This window comes from Sitodiplosis mosellana, unplaced genomic scaffold, assembly GCF_009176505.1.
Source record: "Sitodiplosis mosellana isolate CC-2019 unplaced genomic scaffold, AAFC_SMos_1.0 Smas_scaffold_5, whole genome shotgun sequence".
NCBI lineage: Eukaryota > Metazoa > Arthropoda > Insecta > Diptera > Cecidomyiidae > Sitodiplosis > Sitodiplosis mosellana.
In genome coordinates, this window is record NW_022595248.1 from 5,743,523 (window position 1) to 5,768,326 (window position 24,804).

Sequence of the window (24,804 nt, forward strand, 5' to 3'; positions counted from 1 at the left end):
TTGATTTGTTAAGCAAATGACAACTAGGAACGAAAACTTGGTTAGAATTTTAGTTGTTCGCCAGTTTTAGTTGAATTTACATTCGGAATGATCGAATCGAAGAAGAACGTACTGTACATAAGAATCAAAAGAATGTTAGATTTGCATTGGAACTGAAAATTGGCTTTGAAAGTGATAAGAATGTGTTACTGTGTTTAAAACAGTGTGTTAGTTTTGCTTCGAAGTTAAATGAACAAGCATTTTGTTTAGAAAAAAGAGGAAAATTAACTGACATGTGTTGGATATTGGATTTATCTTTTTGTCTGATATATTTTTTGTGTTTATGTATTTTTTCTATAATGTGAACCGTGTACAACTGCGATCTAATAAAACACACGATTTATGTCTTCCAGACTAAATTCTGCTGAAAAAATGAGAAATTCGAATTAATTAATTTGATTCAAAGATAGATAGTTTTGAGACGTATCGTAATTCAATAATTTTTGTCGTAAAGAACGAATTGTAGTATTTTAAAAACTATCGATCGATGTTTTCTTTTGTTCCACGGATGGAATCAACCGTAAACAGAAGAAACAATTTTAACATCCACGTATACATCTTTTACCGACTACCGCTCTCTCACTATACTCAACAACAATCTAAAAGGCAAAAGCAATTCAATTTTCAACTGAAAATATAATCTACATGGCATATTTGTGTTACCCTCTTTGGTACATCTACAAAAGACACAATAACAATATTTATGCATGAATTTACCTCGTTCTCTATCTCTGTCTCTATCTCTATCATTACGATTTCCGTATTGTTCTCGCTCTGAGTGTATGCATTTTGTGTTTTTGTTAAGAGTAAAAAGGGAATGACATAAAAAAAAGAAGTAGAAAGAACACACAGAATAAGGGATCAATGTAATAGTTTGATTGATTTGATGTCGAAGTAAAATTCAATTAAATTAAAGTTTTGAGCAAAGGGCGGGATAGAATGTGTTGAAAGGAAATATGAGACTGAAGTATTTGTTGTTGTGAGAATTAAAAAGTTGGCGCACAAAAAGTAAGAGGGGAAGAGGTGAACATTTGTTGCTGGAGCACTTCTTGTTTTGTGCGTATGTGTGTGTGTGTGTGTGTGTGACAATGTGATTCAGAGAGTGAACACAAGTCGATACTGGTGAAAGGGGAGACAAATCAGTGTTTGGAATTTATACCTGGTGGTCCCATTCGGTCGGCATCGCCAGTTGGCGATACCTCTTGCGATGGTAAGTTTCGGGATATTGTTGCTGCTTGAGTTCGTTCGGGTGGATGTGTCGCACGCCAATAAGCCTAAAACAACAACATTTTGTCATAATGGTCTGTGTAGATGACAATGACAATAATTGAAATGGCCATTTTTTGCTTACCTCTAAATATTCAGCTATATGCTCACAAGCATCCTCTAACTGATTTTCATCTAATATCACATCAAACATTTCCGGCGGACATTGACTCAATTTTTCAGCAGCTACCATTTGTACAGACAAATTTTTCGCCTGGGCTTTACCACGCGATTTGATTAAACGTTGTAATACCTGCAAAGAAAGCGGATCAAATCAAATCGAATTATTTCGATTGAATTTTGTAAAAAAAATGAAGAATATTCCATTTAAGTGGTGCCAAAATGCGTTACAAAATGAAAATGGAAAAAACGAAAATAAAAAGCTCAAATCGATGGGCGAAACAATCGACGCACACTCACCTTAGTGCTAGTAATTTTTAAATAGACTATCGTCGGTGCTAGTGAAGTTTTTGCTAATTGTGACGGATGGTTAATGGTATCACAATCTAATACGACCAATTGTAGTGTTCGTGCCAGTTCAAAAATTCGTTCAATTTCCGCTTGAACTTCGGCTAAACACGATGAACGGCTGTTCGATCGTTCCATGATTGCCCGTTTTGATGGATTATTCATTAATGAACGTTTTGCCAATGAAATATCAGCCATAACACGTGTGATGATGATTCGGCCTTCGAAACGATGCTTAAGAAAGTCGAATAAAGCTTTTTGCATCATATCGGTGACTTCATAACCTTTCAGACTTGGACCCACTAGAACAACTGTAAAAGAAATGCGTGGAAAATATGTTTGTGTATTATATTCATTGTGGGAGCGATGCGATTGTTTGTCTAAGAATAAATGTAAAGTGGGTCAAGTGTTGTTAGATACCTGGTCGCATTGACGGCACCACGTCGTACGGTGACGAAGTTTCCTGTTTTTTAAAGAATGGCTTTCGTTTCTCCTTGGTTGGAGGCGTTGCTAACGGCGTTTTACCGTGTCGTGATGGACCCATTGAATCAGACTCATCGCCTACAAAACAAATAATCACGTAAGAAGATGTGTTATGGGTTTTTTTTTCTTCAGCTTATTGCATTGTTTTGTGCGCGCCTATATATTACCAGGTGTTGGCGGTGTGCTACCACGTGACGCTTCTGCATTTCCACCTAAATTACCACTAGATGAGCCTTTTGTTGCGTACAGTCTCGATGATCTTGCTGCCGATGCCTGTGTGACAATAACAATTAACATTTTATGAATCAAGGAATTTCGTTGTTGATACGTATAAAAGAGAGTCGAGAATGCTTACCTGCATTCGTATGTGTTCCAATTTAACTGGACTAGGTATGAATCCAACATCACAGCCTTCTTTGACCAGTCTGCCGATCCACCAGTTATTGTCATACTTTTCCTACAATAATGCCCCGAAGCGCGCATACAAACAAACAAACACACCAAGAAGAAGAAGACAAACAACAACACATTTAGTAAATAGTCTGATATTCCCAAGTGGCCATGCAAAATTTGCTACTGTTTGTCATGGTTGCTGTGTTACACACACAACAGCTCGAAATAAATATGAAATTACCTTAATGTGAAGAAAGTCCCTAACATCAAATGATACAGCACTTCCATGTACGGGTGAGTCATCGTCAATATTGCCATCATATGACACATTTGTTCGAACAGCAAATGCCACAGGTTTATTCTGAAAATGTTGGATAGAAGAAGAAAAAATTTACAAGAAATACAATAAGCCCATAGCAGCCACAAAGAAGAAGAAGCAAGCGGAAGACTTGGAAATGTCGCACAAAGCCAAAATGTACAGGTACACCGGATTAGCCGGAAAAGCAATATAATAATTTTTTAAATGGAAAAGCGGTAAGTAGCGAATGTCTCAAATACCAAAGATTATGCTCATTGCGAACGTAAATGGAGAGGCCATGGATATGGAGACAATGTATGTATGTGTTATAATACACTCGTGCCTCATTATCATGCAAAAAGGACCTGCCTGCAGAGGCGCACAGAACACCCAACTATAGAATTGGATACACATTTAAAATGCGATCGCTGCATAAATTCATTGCGGTCGCAGCGGAAAGCTTTCTTCTTCGAAAGGAAGAACAGAGGCGTTTAATAAGAAAAATAAGAAAACATTAAAATGTACGTATGTGAGTGTGTATGTATTTTGGAAATGCCACGGCGGTATATCGTCCATAATGTTGAAACAAATGGAGAGAGCGAACGAAAAAAAAGAAGAAGTTACGCATTGTGTTGTCGAAGGAACAGTGTTGAAAACCGTACACATTATTACATTACATTCACATTCATGCATGCATTGTTTTTGAAGCGCTCTGTATCGCATCCGTATTATAAATGCGAATATGTTTTATCCTTTCCTTTGCCACTGCCGCGCTACCGTTGGCTGTTCGCTTTATCCGACAAATGCGCACCGCATTACACACGAACGTGCCGTGTGTACTCGTGTACAAAAAATTATTATTATACATTAACACATAATTTATTCTAATAAAAATTATTTAGTTTGACGCATTACGACGGCATTGAACAGACAGAACAATGCGACAATGACAGCCACCACGGAATTTCAATATACCGTACACACTTATTGCTTAATGTGGAACATCGTTGCAGAAATCTTTCTCTGCCTCGGAAAGCATTGTATTAAAATTACACACATCGCAGTTGCCACGATGTGTTTGCCGATAATAATTTTCGTTTTTTCACCGAATTTGCCAATGCACGATGTCATTTTTAATCGTCTTTTGCGACACTATTAACGAAACAATTTTTCCATTTGATGAAATTATGATTTGTTGTGTTAACTTACTCGTGCTTTCTCCAATTGGCTTAACGCTTGCCGCTCCTTTTCTCGTCGAAGCGATTCTTTTTCCTCATCTAGCGATAGATCGGACGAAGGCTGCGAATAATTCGAGTCCGCTGAACCCTATTGAATGGAAAATAAATTCAATTTAGTAAACGTTGGAAACAGAATGCACCATTCAATGGTGTCAGTAGGTTTTGTTTCTTTAACGTTGTGCTTTAATCTCGGTGGATTTGATGGCAATTTTTCTCCCTTGACAAGCATCACTTTTACGAATCACGGAAGGTATACCACAATAATATATAAACCGACATCGATTCGTTCATTATCCGGCTGATTTGAAAGTGCACACTGTGTGTACGACACTTTTTCTACAGTGATGTAAGCTAGAAAGATGGGGAAGATGAATGATTGATGAGAGATGGGAACAAACCTGTGTGAAAAGTTTGTTATAACCGCCTTGGTAAGCTGTATAACCGATTCCGAGGTTCATCCGAGATGATTCACGGTTATTCCCCGATAAAGATGGGGTTTCAGATGAAGCCCGTTGAACCATGGGCCTATCTGCCCGGTAGTCTTCTTCGTAAGACGATATTTTGTTAAATTTTTAAAACTTGTGTCACAAAATTGTTACTCCTGTTTTTTTGGTTGGTCTTGTTTTTTTTTTGCGGGATGACTTTTGGGGTCACAGTCAACGCCGCACTGTATGTTTGTTCGTTTGTGACCCGCAATAAAAAAAAATTCTCACACAACTCGTTTACTGTCCGCGAAATAAATTCTCTGACACATTACCACGAACAAATTCAATTAGTATCTAAAAATGCAAAACGAACGAGTTAGAAAGAGATAGGCATTTGTTTTCTTCTTCTGTTCGAATTGAAACCATTAGCAAAATCGACGCAAATAGAACATGGCTGTCGATGAAAATGACAGCGAGAAAACGAAAAAAAATATATTTCAAAACAAAAACAAAACCAAAAACACTGAAGAAGCTTCAAATCAAATGAGGAACGGTAACAACGGCAGAAACAAGAACAGAAGAGAGAGAGAGAGAGAGAGAGAGAGAGAGAGCGAAAAAACCGTTGAAATTGTTCCCATGCTGTCGATTCACAATGTGTACACAAAAAATCTATTAATACAATAGAAAAGAGAGCTCAATGTGGGCAAATTATTCGACCCATCACATTCGTGCATACACATGAAAACTGCCATTACCGCATTTATTAACAGAAAATTGTAAGCACAGCACAGTAACGCACACAAACTTACACACAGCGACAGACACAGACACACCATATGGACGCATGACGAAATGCCAATCGGATCGCTCATACATAGTTTCATCTAATATACATTCAAACATTTGGTTTTTTTTCTCCTCTAATTTTCCACTATTCCATCTCGCTCAGCAACAAATGAGCTCGTTGCTGTAACCGATAAAGAGAGAGAGACTGAGCGCAATGAACGAACTCAAGCTTAATTCGTTACACTTCAATTTCAAGAAGAGCGAAAGAGAGCACGCGAGCTGGAGAGTGTGGGGACAATTTCGCCTCGTGCATTTCAACTGACTGACTGACTGAACAAATGAAGTGAATGCCCCAATAATTCAGTGCATTTTTTCACTGGCACAGAATGGAAACGAAACAAAAAGCATGTTAATTTTTTTTTGTTCACTTTTGCATCGTTGTCACCACATCCATTGAACTGAGAACCATTTCGACGAGCACTGAATTTGATCACGAACGAAATGACTTTATTACATTCACAACACTTTGCGCTTTGTGTGTGTTTTTCATCTGAAAATAAATCCGAAACAATTGGTTTAAACGCATTCTTCTTCATTTCATTTCAGCTCGTATTTATTTCGACGCACATGAAATGATGTGAATGCGGTTCCACAGTGAAAATCCAAATTTCGTGTGAGAATCGATTTCCATTCGAAAATTTCTTCCGCTAACGCAAGTCATATCAGAGGCGACCACACTGTAACCGACTTTGCTGTGTGAAAATAAACATTTATTATCATTGCTTTCGCTTTTCTAAACGATTGCTTCCAAAAGTAGGAAAACTTTGTGGTTAAAAGCCATTATCGTTGACTTCGATAACATATCAATATCTATGGCAATCATAGTTTTTTTTTATGTTGACGCCATGTGAAAAGTAACGCACTCAATTCTGAAACCGTGGTGATTTTGTGCGGCAAAAAAAAACAGGGCTTTTCATGAATATGCTACGATTACGCACAAAACTTTTAGTCGTTTTAATGCAGCACGCGGGTGTATATATTTTCTTTCGGTACACAACAAACACGGTCTCGAGTTTTTTTTTAATTACATGAATAAGACGTCAGCGAAGTTCACAGACCGAACCGTATGAATGGATTGAGAGTTGAAGTAGATTGTACATGGGGCGAGGAAAAAAAAACAACCGAAAGAAACAAAACGAAAGGAAAATACGTAAATAGCATCGGATATCGTTTACTCATACACACACACACACACACACAAGCACAAATACGAGTGTCACTCAAAACGGTAATGAGGTTAGAACGCTAACTAAAACAATGACGATTACTCCAAATATAGAGCCAAAGGCGAAACGGACGATGAAATTTATTTCCGTAGCTCCAATACAACACACTGCAATGCGTGTTTTAATCAGTGGTGGTCATCGTCGTTGTCATCGGAAAAACGTCAGAATCAAAATGGATCTAATAATGAATTGGAGGCTTGACAATTTCTGGTTGTTGCTTTTTTTTTTCTTCAATGGAAATGTGTGTATTTTTTTGTCATTGTTTAGCAAATTGGAATTAGCACACATTTGCGGATATGAATTTCCAAATGGATTTGCGAATGAAAAAAAAAATGGATTGAAAAACATGTTGGCGACTGCGAAAAAAACCCCAATTTTTCTTGTTTGGCAATTTCTCAGAAAAATATTAAAGCAGAATTTTTTTTTTGTCGCTGCTGTATTGCGATGTTGAATCATTTTATTTTTTCGAACACAAAGAATGTGTGAGCTCACTTCCAACTTGAAACATCATCGTATATTGTGCTAACACCGTGTTGTATACATGTATCGGTCATTCTCAACTGAAATGACAATGCTTGTTTTTCTAGTCGAATTTGTGAATGGTTTGGTAGAATATCGAGTCATCGCAGTCACATCTCACCATTGTCGTCGGTGTCGCCGTGTTGTTGTTGTTGTCGTCGTCGCCATACGGGATGACGAAAGTGAAAGGATATTGACTAGTTGTCGCCGTTGTTGTTTGTAGTGTTTTTTTTCTCACCCGTTTCATTTCATTCAGTATGTTGGTTCGTTCGTTCGTTCGATGGAAGGTGTACGCATAATGAAAGATGCGTACACATTGTTTAAACACAAAATCATTTGTTTGAATGTGTCAGTTTGGCGCATTATGTTATCATTCCTTTAAAAAAGCACACGGTTTGAACTCAATATATAATGAATTGGTGCTAGTGATTTGAAGGCTGTCGAGTGAAAGGACATTCGTTTTGTTGAGCCGAAATTTCAGCCCGAGAGAGAGTGAGAATGAGTTGATTTAATCAATGTGGAACGCTTGTTGGCGCACTTGCTCCATTGACGTAATTGATTCTATTATCCTCCAGCTCTGGCGTGGGAATTCGTTTGATTGAAAATCAATTTCAATGTCAATCTTCTGTGTAAACCCACCGAAAAATGTGGGAAACACATCAAAGATTGAGCGCAATGATAATTTCATTACCAATGAATGAGTTCACGCGCGTCAGTGAATGACAGCAATGAGATATGGTTCGGTCCTTGATTAAAATGATCGGAGTGCAAATAGAATATGCACGTGACGATATGCGACACTCCTTTTTTAAATTTTCATCCTTTGTTCAATTGATTTGACACACGAACCCAATACTTTTATTATCCACGGCTCACACACCGACACCGACACCGATATGCACACACCCATACACAATACGTCGTAACCAGCCACTTTATGATTCCATGTGGCGATGTAAAACGATGTGACGATGTGCAAGTACCAACTATGTATGCACTGCAAAGAAATGTCAAGCATTTTATGGCTGATGACTTATGCGGTTTGAAGCGCTTTTTACACACACACACACACAAGCTCAATCAATAATAAATCAGAGATGAGAATTACGTCGAACGCTATCATTATGTCTTGATGCTGCTGAGATTTTCAGTGTCTATCATGACAGTGATGTGTCATCAAATATGCAGTGCTTTGTTTGCCTTATCTCGTAACTTTCACTTTGTCCCTTTCTTTCTTCCTTCTTTCTTATTCTATAACTCTCTCTCTCTCTCTCTTCCACTCTTCTTTTGTGCAGTAAATTAAAGTGAAAAATGTTATTACTGCAACCGCAGCGGAAGTTCCCTTAACTCAATTTTTCGATGAAATTTCATGTTAATTTCGTTGTTTGCTTTGATACGCCACCAAAGCTGTGTTCGCTTTTGCCAAACGCAAAAGTGCAATGGTGTGCAGTGGAAGTAAGATGGATTGGCTCGATGAGTATGTCATGCTCTTTCTCTCTTTTTCTTTCTCGGTTACAAATTCAATCAATCGAATTAAGTCAATAAGCACACAAACACACATTTGAATTCGCATCAAGTGGCGAAAGACAATTCACAACACAGAATAAAAATCGTCGAGCGAAAGAAAAAAAAATGATTGGAAAATCAATAGGTTCTATTTGAATGCTTGCGTTTTGAGGTTTTGTTCGTTTTATTATTTTCCACCAAAATGTCGAAATTTCATTGTTCATTTCGTTTTTTGTTCTTCTTCTTTCTTTTCACACTTTCAATCCAGGCGCATAAGATACATTCACTTTAATTTCAGGTGTTACTTCGCAACAAACACATTGTTTTTTTTTCTTCGGTCGACATCAAAAACTGAAAAAAAAAACACTCCTATGCAGATACTTCAAACGAACGAATGGGAAAAAAAGCTCATCGATGGAATGAAACAGAAAATAATGTCTATTCGCACATATTATCGTTGAGCGATGGTACAGTATTTCATGAAATTGTCCAAATATAGGACAAGCTTCCATTAAATTTTCTAAAATTTTGCCCATTGAAATACATTTTCCGTGCAATGTGATCGAATTTCGATGAGATGGACACCAATCTTTTCATTTCCTACTGCACTTTCACGCACAATAAAACCTAAAACCTTTGCATATGCACAAACCAAACGACATCCACACAAATTTATTCTCCAAACGAATAGAGAGAAGAGAAAAAAAACTCTTTGAATCCTTTCACACGTCAAAAATTACGAACACAATTTAATTTACACCAAAATGAAAAAAGAACACTTAATAAAAATGCAAATTCATTGTTATATACTTAGACGTTGGACGAGAGAGAAAACAAAAAGAAAATTTCAATTTAAATTTCGATGATGTTCGTAGCAACACTTTCAAAGCACTTGGTTTGTAATAGATTATTTTTCACTCTCGTTCAACCAATAGGAATTTTCATCTGCGGTAGTGTATTATTCATTTTTGTACGCTCCAACACAGAGGCGATGGGGTCTTTTTGTGTGTCGTATGGATGTATGTGTGTGCGTGATGGTATTAGTGTGAGGCGATGCGATATATGCGTTGGAAAATGTCTCTCTTGTGTTTGAATGTCGTTCATTGCGCTATCGTTGCCGTTGTTGAGGTGTGCTCGTCTCTTTCTCATTCGCTGTGTATGTGTGAGTGAGTGGATCGCATGCAGAGAGTGCGTGCGTATGAATGTATTTTCGTGTATTTTGTACGTGTATGTATGCGAACAACTGGTGTATGGCATTACTTTGGCGTATGGGTGTCAATGTTGTTGTGTTTTTCCTGCGATATGACTGAGAGAATATGGAAAATGCGACGACGTCAACAGACGAGGAAAATTCGGTTTGTGTCGATTGGTAGCCCCGTGCACAATAGATTGTTTCCACAATTTTCGTGAAAAACGATAGAGATGTCGCCACTGCACGGTTCATACCGTCGTTTCATAAATAACATTGAGGAATTTACTCCACACTTCAACCGAAATTTTGTTTCAATGTTTCCACTTTTTTGTTTGTTTAAATAGTCATTTTTTTCGATGATCCACCGCTTTTCGTCCGAGTCTGATTCACAAGTGTTAGTGAGCGCACCATTTGTGTTTACAATTTCAAAGCTCGGCATCATCGTTGAATGGGTTTAAGATATTTTCTCGATTTCGTTTGATCTCGCGGAATGGATTGATTAGTTTTGCGAATTGAATGAAAGCAATTTGTATACGAACCCTTCGATTGGTGCCGATTCGAAGAAAATGTGGCTTAATTGCCACATGCCGTGGTGTTGATCGTTGATTTTTTTTCATAGTTACTGTTCATAAACTGCAGCTGCAGCCACCGCCAGCCAACCGCAGTGTTGAAGTGTGTGTATGTGCTTATGCAGGCAAATGTAGGCCACAATGTCTAGACTGAAATTTTCTCGGCAGTTGATTTATTTTGAATCGATGTTACACTGGCCACACGGCAAACGACACAATCATACTAACGGCGCTGTTCAAAATAACAATTTTTCAAATGCATACTTCAACACAAGCTGCACAAATCAAATTAGGTGGATCAATCAAGACGAGACATTTTTTTCTTTATTATGAATCACCGAATCTAGCATGGCCATCAATTCATCACAATCATGGCCATCAATTCACAGTGAGCACATTTTTCACGGCTAATTATTGACACTATTACCGAGAACAATGAACAAAAGCAGAAAGAATCGAGTTTTTTCTAGTGTCAATCGGTTTTTATTTACATAATTTTTACGTACACATTTATGTTCTTCGGATTTTAGGCATTATTTTTCTTTCGATAAACACTCCCAATGAAAACCAAATAAAATTGCGCTTTTGAAAACCAAATAAAATCAATTCAGTGGCACTTATCAGTTGAGTTATCCGCAGATTGAATTGAATGAACAATTCGCGAATGAATTGGGCTTTTAATTGAAATCGACTACAAAGACAACAACAACTACGACAGCGGCTACGGTAGCTAGAATAGCCACTGCGACTGCTGCGATAGCGACAATAATAAGCACTAGAATCGAATTTAAAAATAAAATTGGTTTCGTTTGTGTCGTTTCGCGTTGATTTTGCTTCTTTCTTTTTTTGCTCTCGCTCTCGCTCTCTCTCTCTCTCTCTCTCTCTCTTGGCGTAGAGAGCACACACAATATAAATATTTGTAACGAAACCAACTAATTTATTCGGCATACGGAATTAAATGGTTACACACGGTGCATGCGATGCCATATGGCCTATCCTATACGTATTTTGTGTTGTATCAAGATCGGGGGAAAATTGCGAATCTAGTTCGCTCTCGAGAGAGTCAAACAAACTCATCTATTCGACCGATCCGCTCTTTCATTGACTGATCGCAATGTTCAGATCGACAATAGAATGTATTCGGCCTCAAGTAGTTCAAACACTCGTTGTCGCTCGTCAAAAGCCGTGCGCACGAGAGGATCTCCTGTGACATGTTCCGTTTTATTTTTTGTTTTGCTATGAAATTCGCAAATGTGCCGCGCTTTACGACACACTTAATTTGATACTCTGTGTACTAGTACACGCCAAAGTGGCTATATCTCAAACCGTGCGAACTCACTCGCCTGCGTGCGTTCAACATCAATCACTCACTTTGCCCGTTCGATCAGTCCGTAGCGTGTAGCCGCTTAATGAACGAATTTTGATGGGAATATAAAGCAGTCACAAGAGTTTATTTGTTTTCAATGACTTTGACGGTGGCTTCGCCGTATACAAAACGTTAGTCATTTGAAATCATCACGTTTTGTGTCTGCTCTCTTGGAATGCACGTGAAAATTCTCTCAACACATCATTAACGTCTATTGAAATCTCGCGTTGTTTGAGCTATTTTTTGTAAAAACGATGGTGTGTATTTCGATAGGTCAAGCGGAAGATATTAGAGCGAATAAGGACTACCGAAACATCTGTGCTCATCTACTGATTCATCGAGATTTAGTGTATCCATTCGCCGGTAGATGGCCGATGTTCGAATCGAAAAATCGCATTTGCCTACATTCAGGATGCACCAAAAATGAATGGCAATATCAAAGAACCGAAGAAATAAAGAAGGAAGAAATGTGTACACATCTATAAGTGCTCAATTTAGTGGCGCTTTAAATCGTACATGAAATTGATTTCTTTTACCTTAATAAAAAATACATTTACGCATTGAAAAGAACGTATAATTACTTGGAAAAGTCTTGAAAGTGCAAAGTCAAATCCAATTGCAATGGCATTGTTTCGTTTCTCTTTTTTTGCCATTGTTCTGTGTGGATAAAGTGCACATGCGAAATCATTTAATAGAAGATAAAAGGAATGAGTTGCCACTTTTTTGCTTGCCACAGCACACACACACACGGCATTTAATGACTCGGCATTTATTTAATTCGATTTCTTTGCAGTAGAATAGGTTCAGAGCACGGGGCGTTGTTAAATACCTCAAAAATATGCATTATCCATAATTCGATGCACTCTAACTCTGAAATATGAACAAATAAACCGCTACAATCCCGTACGTGTGTTTTATTACACTGGTGCCATTCACATCTTCCATTCGCCGACTTTTCTTCACTTTTGTAGCTTTTGTTCATCATTAGCCGCATTGCCACACATTGCTCTAAATATAAATACAATGCATTTGTGTACTTGCAACATCTCATATTGCCTTTTTTCTGTGGAAAAAATCCATTTACAGCCTTTTAAAGTGCACACAAAACAAAAGCCAGGTAAGTAGAGTCGTTTTTTTGTTGCTCTTCATAGTTTCAATGCAGAGCAGGTATATGAACAAATTGTAAGTGTTTATTCAATTTTTTTTACAACATGACACGCAACTTTTAGCAAGCCAATAAAATCGAAGTAAATGCACTTCTTTTGCCCCGAAACGCCGACTGAGAACTGAAAACGAACAAAAAAATCATTGCTCAATGCCGAATTTCAAGACAAACAAGCAATAAATTGCACTGAATCTCTGTATCTGAATGTGAATCGAGTATCGTTTGAAGTTTATACTTACGCCAAGTGAGGGACCGTTTATAAGTTATTTTTGGAGGAAATGAACCATTTTTACGGCGGTATACATTTAAGTGCACTCATTTCAATATGCCTTTTCTTACTATCAATTTAATATATTTTCGTTGCATATAAAAACTACCCTTCCTTTTTGTTACATAAAAACTCGTCGAAACTAGATGATTCATTCTTTTATAGAGTTTCTATGATTTGAAGAACCATCATCACGTGATAACACACACATTTCTATAGATGATGAAGAGTTGCATTGAAACTTCGATACAGGGTTTTTTTTTGTCTCAAACGTATGCATGATTCACACCACTAACTGCTTTCGCATTAGAATAGCAGTGTTCTGAATCATAGCCTCCGTGGCGCAATTGGTTAGCGCGTTCGGCTGTTAACCGAAAGGTTGGTGGTTCGATTCCACCCGGTGGCGATTTTTTTTTTATTTTTTCCTTCGTTTGGGAATGTTTTTAGATCATTTTGAATGAACTAATTCTTTTTGCTCGAAATATTTTTTTTTTTTTTTCAATTAAAATTTTCATTTTTTGATCGAACGGATAGACGACAATTATTTTTTGGATACATTCTTTATTTTTGAATGGAATATTTTATTCATAACTAGCCAATCCGACTCCATTTTAATATTTAAGATTAAAGATTCATTTCAAGTTATGGTTGAAAGTCGAAAGTGTGAATTCTCCGCAAATCTTCTGTTCGCGTCGAAGATTTTGTGTTTTCGTTGGTAAAATTAAATTGACTAAAACTATAATATTGTCAAACACGATGACACTACGTTTATTTGATTGAACAACTGTTTTGGTTTTTTCGCGGTTCCTCATGCTTCAGCTGTTTTTAGCCTTTTATTTGATTTTTTTGCTGACAAAACGGACTTTACGAGGCACAGTTAAAAAATCGCAATAAATCATCGAAACAACGTAAACAAAAGATTAACAAATGGCCATTCATTGCGAAATTTGAATTTGAAAATTTTGAAAAAACTGTGGAATTATAATCCAAAGTCATTTTTTTACTTTTTGAAATTGTTATTTTTAGCGCTACGAATCCTCAAGAATATCTGTTGATGGTGATATCAAGATTTTTGATCTCTTGACGATCGGAAACTCTCTTGACTATTCGTTGCAGTTCTCAAATAGTTTAACAACAATAGAAATAAAAAGAATAATGATTCCATGTGATGCTGTTGCTTGTTACTTTCTTTTTACTTCTTTCGATAGCAAAAAACATCTATTGAAATCACATCAGCCATGTGAATTAGAAGAAGAGTCATTTCAATTTTTTTTACGATTCGTTTGAATTAACGTGAAATGTCTAATAAATTCAATTAACATACTTTCCAAAGAATGGAGATAACATTATAAACCTAAATACAAAAAAAAAACATCAAACGTGAGTCCTAATTCTTTTTCTTCCGAAATGTGCGTCTCTACTTTTGTTCAATATCAATTTCCTATTGTTATTTTTGTCAACTAACTGACTCATCTATGTATGCTCGCAAGGAAGCTGATCCGATTCCAATTTGGTTTGTAGTGTATTGTATGTGGGTGCATGGTGTTTATAATTTTAATCACCGCATTTTTTTTGTTCACTAAAAACGAAAATTTAAGCGATAGTAATACGTTAAAGTGAAAATGTGGCAGCAAAATCGGAGCTATGTACGATCTCGAATGGAATTTAAAACAAGAAATAGAGTGAGAACGATTTAAACGGAACGAAATACACTCGTGGTAATCATTTAGATTTTATAAAGTGGATTCGAAATTGTTTCCATTTAGAAAATATGGCGATGCTCTGTCGTTCAACAAATATAATGAAAATCGGGATGCGTGTGCTCTGTCTCACACTCACTTCTCGTGTTTGGTGGACGCGATCGCGCGCGCCATCGAAGATTTTTATTACACCGTGCCTCGCATTAGGTGTCGAGTGCAAAGAGAGCGACGATGAAAACATGTTGGAAAAATACCCAAATGATGTTTAATCGTTTCAAAGTCGAAAAAATTCGTTTATTTCGTAAGCGACGCAAAGTGACAAACACACGCAATCACTGTGATAATAAATAAATCTAACGAAAAAAAACAACAACAACAAATATTTATAGCAATTTTCCATCAAGCCATTGGAATGAAAAAAAAAAACTCACTATGAAACAATGTTGGCTGGCTCCATGACATTTGCTTCAAATTTCCACTTGATTTAGAGAAATATTCTTAAAATAAATGCGAGGTGAAGGCAAGTTTTTTTTGTTTTTTTTTGTTTGCATGTGTTTGTCTCAGGTTTTCACTGAAATGAATTAAAATTCTGCTCTGTTTCACACAATATCATTATAAAACTAACGAAGAGAACGAGGAAGAGCCACACGTGATTCAATATCGTGCATATTATAAAGTTGACGGATTACGACAATGCTGCTCTCGAATGAAAGATGAGAATTTTCATGAAAAACACACGGCGATGCAGTGGGAAATGCTCAGTTCACTCATTCCTTCGTTTGTTTTTACTGACATAATTTGAAAATGTTCAGAGAAATTCGTGCATTTTTGATATCGTTGAATATGATTCTACGATACCCGAATGACATACAAAAGTCACTATGAAAATTCATTCTCTCATATTCCTTCACCTCGAGGTGAATCTCACTTTCATTAAAGAAAAATTCTCTCCCTCTCTCTTTTTCTCTCCCTTTCTCGCTCTTCCTCCATCCAAAAAGCGAATGGACGAACTACAAATCGGCATTAAAGTAGTTTTTGAACTAAATCAGCGCATCTTGTCGATTTGTACGGCTTTGTACCATCACTCACATATATATTTATTTTTGCTCTGCCTCCGAAAAATGCTGAAAATACCGTTGGTGTGGTGCGACTCACAAACAAAAAAATACATATTTTATAATCAAAGCCAGTTATTTAATGCACTGGGACATCGTAGCGATGTGTAGTTCTCTCGTTTGATGGTAGCATTACACGAAATAATAATATATTTTCCACGTTGAGCGCGAGCGTAATCATCGCAACAGCAGCGATAGAGTATTTTTAAAAATACCAAACGAAAAATTTCTCTTAAAATGAAAATGATAGAAAAGTGTTTTTTTTTCTCTCTTTCATTCGTTGGAAAAATTAACGACGTAAAATGATGAAAGTGAACATGGGTAATCCAAAGCACACATACACAACACAGCCGTGCTCGCATTCACAAACACTCGCACCAACACAAACCCGTCTAAATTTTATTCTTCTTGAAAGATTTATTAATTTCTCTTTTTTTTCTCTCTCCGCTCATTTCGATATGAATTGTTATTAAAACACGGGCAATAAATTTTCGACGAGCTGTTCGAGAGCACGGCAAATGACAATATACGCTGCAAATCGACTTGATGCGTCCGCGTGCGCGCCATTCCTTTCACTCTCACTTTATTCAATCAAGGAGGCGAGAAAAGAAAATACGCACGCACAGTGGAAAATTATGATGAAATACATGAACTCAATGCGAGACAAACGAAAAAAAAATCCGTAATGACGCCTCTGATGAAATGGAATCGCTTTCATTTGCTTCTTTGTCGTGATGTCACAATTTCATAATAATCGAGAACAAAATGCACTGGGCGTTCTGAGAAATTGCAAGTCGAAAGAGACACATAGAGCTCTAGAGCCACTGAATTAATTGATTGATATGGTGATTGGTGGATTGTAAATCGTGAAACAAAATGCAGCAAGTTGTTTGATGTCATTGTAATTTTATTTATCTACCTCATTAGGGTAGTTCGAGTTTTTGTACGTCAAGTTCATATTTTGCATTCGTTTGAGAGTTCGGTTCGTCGATTGCTGTTCTCAGTGAGCAATTTCCTGTGCGCTTGGTTTGACATTGCCGGTGTTGTTGTTTTTTTTCGTATGTCCGCAGGACTTAAATGTGGCAAATTGCAATTTATTGCCGCTATAGAAATTTAATATGAACCTGGCAAACAACTCGTGCACTATCTCTTACTCCTGGCACACACAAACGTTGTGTAGCCACAACAACCGGTAGGCAGCACGCGCATTATTTCAAAATTTTTTACGAAATTTCAGTATTTTTTTTTATCAATGTGTTTTTTCACTCTTTCTGGTCTCTCGTACAACAATCGGTGTTCGGTTCATGTAAACAAAAATCAACGATCGATTCGGGATACTGCGATTAATGCAGTCGACAACAGACAAGAACGGACAAGCCGAAACACTCTTTGGCAAAGCACACACATGTTGTTAGAATATTGTTGTTGCGTATTAGACGATGGCCGAAGCCAGACTCGTGAATCATTTAAATTGTGCTGATGCGCACGTAACATCTGCCCCATGTTTCTATTGTCTAAGCTCAGCACAAAAATGCAATGGGTTTGGTTATTTAATTTTGTGTTATGCTTTTTTTCACTCTCTCGCTCTGTCTCTCTCTGTCTCGTGCGTTCGTTTCGGCTTTTGTTTCCGAAATGATTACGTTTTATTTATTGCAATCGTTTCAACTCTTTTCTTTTCGGTGAAGATAGCATTTTTCTTCAGTTGATATGTTACAAAAATGTTTGAGTGTTTCAATCACTGTTTTTGTTCGCTGCTTCATTCAAAATATTTATTATTATTGTAAATGGAAAGGAAGTCAGCATTGTGCGCATTAAAATATATTGGCGAGTTTATGAAAATTATTCTAATTGAATGCAAAACAATTGCAACGAATCATTAAGAAAATGGCCAAACGAAATGGTAAACATCGGACCACGCACATTTTCAACAGCAATTCAACATTCTCTCTCTCTCTCTCTCTCTCTCTCTCTCTCTCCCTCTCGGTGTGTTTTTTGCTTACATACGCAGTAAATTGCTTGTTGATGCACGCGCACATCGTTTTGCGGAGAACAGCACGGAGATCAAACGAAACGATAGTGTCGGCTGTCACTTGTAAAAATGCGCACAGAATGCCGAGATTGTTTATTGAATGTACTTATTCCGCACTTATTACCGCTTATTACATGTGTATTTTGCGAGAACGGAGATGCACTTGGCGCACATGCAAAAGCACTTAATTCAGCACGTTCGCCGAATATATTTACATTTGAAATTGCGGCCGAGTGACCGACCCGTGGTCGAATCGACGAAATTGAACCACATGCGAGAGGGACAGAGAGGATCGGTCGGTCGTTTATGAGTGTGTGTGTGTGTGTGTGTGTGTGTGTATGTGTGCAGAAGAAGAATTCAAAGTGGGAAAATAAATTAATCGCCGAATTATTTAAACATGAGCTGTTCGCTTGTGTGCTATCTTGTGGCGTCTTTCCAGCGCATTTTTTTCTTACATTTTACTCCTTTGTTCGCACTCTTTCACTCGTTCGATCAGCAGCAGCAGCAGCAGCGTACGCGGTCGAACGGAAGGGAAAAGAGTAGAGACACCAAAAAAGACGGTTTTAATCACATCGTGTACCCGAATCATGTGCTGTGTGCGATTAATCGCACATCTTAAAATGTGCGGTTTATTGCTCTCGACATTTAATTCAATACTCGTGTTTACAAAAGCAAAGCTGAACGAGAAAATAAAAAAAAGACCAAGTACTTGGGATTCATTTGCCAAAAATGTATATTCAAATAAAGAAATGAAAAACAAACAGAGAGGAGTAAATTTTGTGGTTTCTTTTTTCTTTAATTCGTAATGTAATGGACGAAAAATGTACGTATAAATTCCCATACAATTTATACATATTGTTCTTGTCTTGTGCGGCGGTTCAGAAAGTGCGCGTCCGCGCCCAGGCCAATTTCAACGAAAAGAGCAGCAAAAAGGAAGAAAACACGCATTAAAAATAAATAAGAAACACACGATGTGTATAAAAAATAAAGACGCACACACCAACCCAGGCTCTGCATATACGTACATATATTGCAAATAATGAATACCAATTGTGACCGTGACCTTGAATTTTTCGCTCGTTTTAATTAACATCGAGCAGATATATACGCGCACAGGCCCGCACTGTATTCGGAAATTTACATGTTGGCATTTCGGCATAGCGATATGTATGTTTGAATGCACATTTTGTCGGTTTTCTTATCAGCGGCGATGGTGATTGCGGGCGGCGACAACGATGACGACGGACGGATTTGAAGTGTTTGTGCTACGCAACGAGAAATCGCATTGCGAATTTTCTGGAATGTTTTCGACGATTAAAATGAGTCAAGCTAATTTCAGCACTTAATATTCGCTGAGTTGCACATTTTATATCCGCGCCTGTAATTCGCACACCAAATCAAAACCACTTGCGATTTTTTTATTTCCAGTATCCACTAAATCGACAGATTAATTTTATTGCCATTTTCCAGCAAACGAAAAATTCACAGCGGATATAATTTTCAGTAGACTAATTACTTGTCAGGTTTAATAAATTGGATAATTAAAATATCATTATCACTATTTTGCGCGTTTGCTATATCGTGAGCATATTTTCAATATGCGATGGTTCCAAGCGTAAATTGTTGCTAAGGATGAAGAGTTTTGATACAAGACTTTCTTTTAATTCAAGACTTTTTTGAAATCCAAGACAATAGTTAATTTGGTTTTTCACATCTTCAATTCTTTAAACCCCCAAAATTGCATACGGGCAATTTGCAGAAGCTTCAAACCCAGTGTTCTATACCCAGCGCTATAGATATGTTAAACTAACTATAGATATATGAAGTTAATTTAGTTTTTATGTTAGTTTTGCGTCGCTCCAAATGTTTAATGTGCTAAAGAAGAAGAAGAAATGGAAAAACACCCAAAATACGCTGAAATCCTGTGCGATTTTTATTTTTATGTTCGCGTTTCTCACTGCACAAAACCGTTTTCTATGGTTAACGTTTAATCGAGCACATTGTGTATATAACAATTTTGTTAGCTTATATCAAATGTTATGCACTGTGTGCCATAGAGCGGCGAATACGTGCGGCTTCACATGATGTTCGTTGTCTTGTGCATTAGTTTTTGGGCTGCATGTGTAATATTTCATGTGTGTATGTTGTTATTTTCGGTTCTGTTCATCGCATGGTTGAGTTTTGGAAATTATTTCGCGACCGTATTTCTTGGAATTTGCCCCGAATGAAAAGACGAGAAAAAAATTAACCATGCATTTACTAGACATTTACAGCACTAACAGAAAAGCACCGAGCACCATCAATTCAAATGGCTTCGGTTTTATTCTCTGTGTGTTTTTTTGTGCGCTTCTCTTGCTCCCGACAACGACGACGACGACGACGATGATGATGATAATCGTAGCATATTTCGGTTCCAGTCATTCGGTTTCTCTTATGCTCACTTTGCTATTCCTTTTTTTTCGCCACACGATATGTAGCAAAATACAGAAGGACCTCTATAACAGCGCATCAAACGATGTGTCTTGACTTTCAAAAACGATAACGCTTATTTTGGGATACATTTTGGTTGTAACCATCGAAAGTATTATGGCATTTTCTCTATGCGATCCGAAGAAGCGTTCAAACCAAAAAAAGTACACATGCACATTGCGTCTGGATTCGGTTCGTTCATGAGCCAAATTAAAATTAGCCGATTTCCTACGAAAGTGTGCATGGTGCATCGGAAAGCGGTCAACTTAATGTGTGTTTGTTGTTGTTTTTTTTTTTTGCTTGCTGTTATTGTCTTCTCTATCTCTCTTTTTCGCTTGCTGAGTTGTTTAGCAGCAGTTGGCGATATTGTGTGTGCATTCATTCTCTGCAAACATTCTAGCTGTCTAGTGTCGAGTGCCCGTAATAAATACGTATATGGTAAACTAATTTGCCGATATTGCCATACATGCGCTTTCGGTGTCTCGTTTTCTGGCTCTAACTCTTCTCGTTTTTTTTTGTTATTGTTGTTCGTCGTATGTTCAGGTCCATTCGGTTGCTTTTTGTTATTTATGCTCATATTTCATACATTTTATTAATAGGACGGTTGCCGTGTTTTGAAGAGACGAGCAAATATATTGTCGTTTTTGGTGCATGTACTCGTTTTTCTCTGCACTGTGTGCGTAAGAGAGTGCAACATCCAAAATCGAAAATGAAACAGATGATACAATTTGGCATTAATTAAATATTTGGGCTACAACACATTTTGGATCATAGGTAATTTTTTCCACCTCGACGTCTCATCGTTGTATCGATAATATACCGTCGTTTAACTGAAGAAAAAAATAATAGCTGGACCTGTACTGATTGGAAGAATTCCCAGTAAATTTTAATGATTTCGATCACGTATCCTCCTACAAATTCAACGCTTCACTTTAAATCTGTCAAATGTACCGTTAGACGAAATGAAGACAGCTTTCAAAGTGAACAATGAACACGGATTGCATGTTATTTTCCATTGAAGAGTGAACGAACAACAAAAAATTGCACGCAACACACACTTCGGCTTTTGTTTTCGACAGCCATGGATGCATAGCCCATATATATGGCACACAAATATGAAGCACACAAAATAATTGGCGCAGCTCAACTCTCCGGATTATTTATTTCGATTATGCCGTTTTCTTTGTGTAAAATAAAGGTATGACGCATTAGGCTTTTATGAAACTATCGGAGAAAATTCAAGGTCAAGTCCCTTGAGTAGAGAGAGAGAGAGAGAGAGAGAGAGAGAGAGAGAGATAGAATGAGATTAGAACAAAAAATATAATAATGACCAAGTCCCGTTCCAAACGATGCGCATATCAAATAGTTTACTGCAGCATAGCACAGCGCGCACACACACGCCAAATTTATTTGCATTTTTCGAAAGTCAAACGAAGGATGCGCGCTACACGGACGGATGCACATGCAAAAACGATAACCATGCAACAAAATTATAGGTTTCGTGCATTTGCTGCTCTTATTCCCACTTTTTTTCCATCTTCATTGTTCAGCATTTACGAGTGAAATGTTCAATTTATAGGACTTCTAAATAGCCTTAGATGATGCGACGATGAATAATTGGCCAGGGTATTAATACCAAAAATTAGTTATAGTTTCTTGTATCTTAACTTACTTTTCGAGCGAGATCGATTATTTCATTCTCAACGACCGATTCGAAATCTTACACATGCCGGATTGAATTTGCCGCAAGTCAAAATAACGGGACTTGATTGCTGTCTGCGCACAACGATGTATTGCACCGCTGAAAATGTCGGTTTTTTTTTATTTCAGCTTCCACATGTGAAACGAAAAGCAAATGAGAGTCGATCCACTCATTTTTATCCTTTAGCGCAAAACAACCGCCTATTTCATTAGAATTGAATGTTTCTTTTCTCTCTCGAGTTTTTGACGTTCTCCGTTTTATGGCATTTGATAGAATTTCTGTAACCATTTTGAAGCTTCCAATTTGTTAGTATTGGCTTATTCTCTGCTTTCCATTGTCTTTTGTTGCAATTTTCGCTTGTGTGCAATCAACAATACATTGCCAAGAATTTCTTGCGGTTGATCTTCGCGTTTCTTTTTCGTTTATCATTTTAAAATTTATTGATTTTTGGCAATAGCCAATGTTGAACGGTTTGAAGAAATACGCAGAAAAATGGCATTTTTATGTTCATCCTTTTCTTGAAATTGTGTCGTCCTCACAAAGTCACATCGAAAAAATGATCTGATCAATGCATACTGTGCTAAGAATTAAAGCAATGCCATATGACGCATTATTTCGAATGAAAAAGTATTTTTGATTACTTATTATGAGTCAAATAAGAGAGTTTCACAATCACAATTGATTGTTGTAGGACTCAAATATACTGCAGTGATCCTTTTGACTTTGTAATCACTTCCAAAATTAAAATTGATTACACAATTTATGAATAGAAATTCAATATCAAATACTGAAAACCTGGTTCATGCCTCAACTTAAATGAAATTGACATATTTTTGTTTAGTTTAAATTCTGAAGCAGCTTCATTTACATCGAATCTATCATTGAAACTGATTCACACAATGAAATTGAGAATGATATTACTGCTTTTGTTTGGGTTTCAATGGACTGTAGAATCATCCTGTTCACATTGGAAGAAACGAATGCGAAGATATGGTGGTGAGTGGTGACACTTTTATTCACTTACTAAATAGAAAAATAATTTAAAAAAATATTTTATCTCTCTAGCACTGGCCAATTGTCAATATTATGCGACATCCGAGAATAATTATACTGATTACTTTCCAATTGACGAAGTTGCTTATGACAATAATGGCACTCTGCAAATCCGATTTTTCACATTATTATCGAAAGATGGGATTCGGTTTAAATTGAGCAACAACGAAAGCTGTATTTGGCCTTCGAATGTTAAAAACATACCAACTTATTTACCTGATACTTTTAATGATTCACATGAAGTAAATTACAAGGGTCATTATTGGTAAATACTGAAGAAAACCCACATTGTAATCACTTTTCAATTCGAATACTTATGCAAATGTAAATATCGTTCTATTTTCAACTGTAGTGATTGCATCCCAGTCGCACTATATTAGAGAAAATAATGGGATTTTGAAGACATTGAACGCACCAGACATTTTACGAACAGATGAACCAAATGAAATTTTTATTGAAGTCAATGCAGGTGAATCGCATATAAAATAAACATTAAATGCTCAAACATAACTAAATGATTATTTTTTAGTTCCAGTTAGACGAATTCACACAACCATCAACGAAGTAGCTACGCTTACTACAAGAGCGTATGACGTAGATATCCTTAAATATATCAGTTTTATGTCATCCAGAAATGGCGTTTTGCAAGAGTTCTTCTATTATTGCAATTCGAATTAAAAATTATTCTTTTGTCACAATTTTATCCTTTCCATCTAACCAATTATATTATATACAATTTGAATTTGGTTATTGGCTACCCGTGTGTGAAAAAGAAATGACTGACTGACTATAACTTCAGTTGACTTTAGTTGATTGAATTTATATTTTTGTTCTAAGAAAATCACTTGGTCCCAAATGAAGCAACTTAGATTGACTTGTAACTTCAAATGATTTCAGTTAACTATGATAGACTTACACTACACTTTGTACTGAAATGTCAATCGAAGTAAGTCATTTTTGTCCCAAATTAGTTAACTGACTGCTCAGTTACTATTTTTTCACACGGGTAATGAATGTGCTAATTATTCTTGGTGAACATTTGATGGTTTCATAACTTTTCAATGAATTTATGATTTCTTGATATAAAATTGTTTCACAAGTGTATTTTCATTTATTGAATTTTCACTCGAAGCATAATGGAAGAAAAGTGCCGGCAAACGGTTCTATGATATCTTCATCTGATTTTTCGTGCTATAAAAAATTCGTCAAACTTTTAATGAATTACGAAAATAAAAACAAACTGCATTTTTAAAAACATTCTCCAGGCCGAGAGAAATCCATCGAGATGCATAACAACAAAGCTATAAATAAAAAGCTAAAAGTTCGAACATTCGCGACAGACAGACACACAAGACGAATATTCAATTTATATATTTGATGTAGATGAAGTAGCATTTTTTTTATTCAAACGAAAAATTGAGTCAACTAAGAGAGTTTTACAATCACAAATGATGATCTTTTGACTTTGC

The 24,804-nt window shown here is 36.8% G+C and overlaps 1 protein-coding gene, 1 long non-coding RNA gene and 1 other non-coding gene across 18 annotated transcripts in view; 2 read left to right on the forward strand and 1 right to left on the reverse strand.

Annotated features, from left to right (window-relative positions):
• Positions 1–24,804, reverse strand: part of LOC129567085 (voltage-dependent L-type calcium channel subunit beta-2) — a 77,824-nt gene that overhangs the window by 5,830 nt on the left and 47,190 nt on the right. For 2 of the 16 annotated variants that reach the window (XR_008687817.1, XR_008687816.1), the window contains exons 1-12: positions 9,518–10,341; positions 4,584–4,964; positions 4,157–4,273; positions 2,891–3,010; positions 2,612–2,713; positions 2,424–2,529; positions 2,194–2,334; positions 1,726–2,084; positions 1,391–1,558; positions 1,199–1,313; positions 757–813; positions 273–403 (exon numbers count right to left, since the gene is read on the reverse strand). Coding sequence is in view for 11 of the 16 variants with exons in the window: in XM_055443656.1 (XP_055299631.1) it covers positions 628–638; positions 757–813; positions 1,199–1,313; positions 1,391–1,558; positions 1,726–2,084; positions 2,194–2,334; positions 2,424–2,529; positions 2,612–2,713; positions 2,891–3,010; positions 4,157–4,273; positions 4,584–4,706 (1,419 nt within the window). In the remaining 5 variants the exon portion in view is untranslated. The other 14 variants (XM_055443653.1, XM_055443655.1, XR_008687818.1 and 11 more) reach the window with 13 other exon arrangements.
• Positions 13,600–13,673, forward strand: Trnan-guu (transfer RNA asparagine (anticodon GUU)). The gene has a single exon. It is a non-coding gene; the product is annotated as a tRNA-Asn (tRNA).
• LOC129567093 (uncharacterized) lies at positions 23,146–24,365 on the forward strand. Its single transcript, XR_008687821.1, has 4 exons — positions 23,146–23,278; positions 23,348–23,600; positions 23,688–23,804; positions 23,865–24,365. It is a non-coding gene; the product is annotated as an uncharacterized LOC129567093 (long non-coding RNA).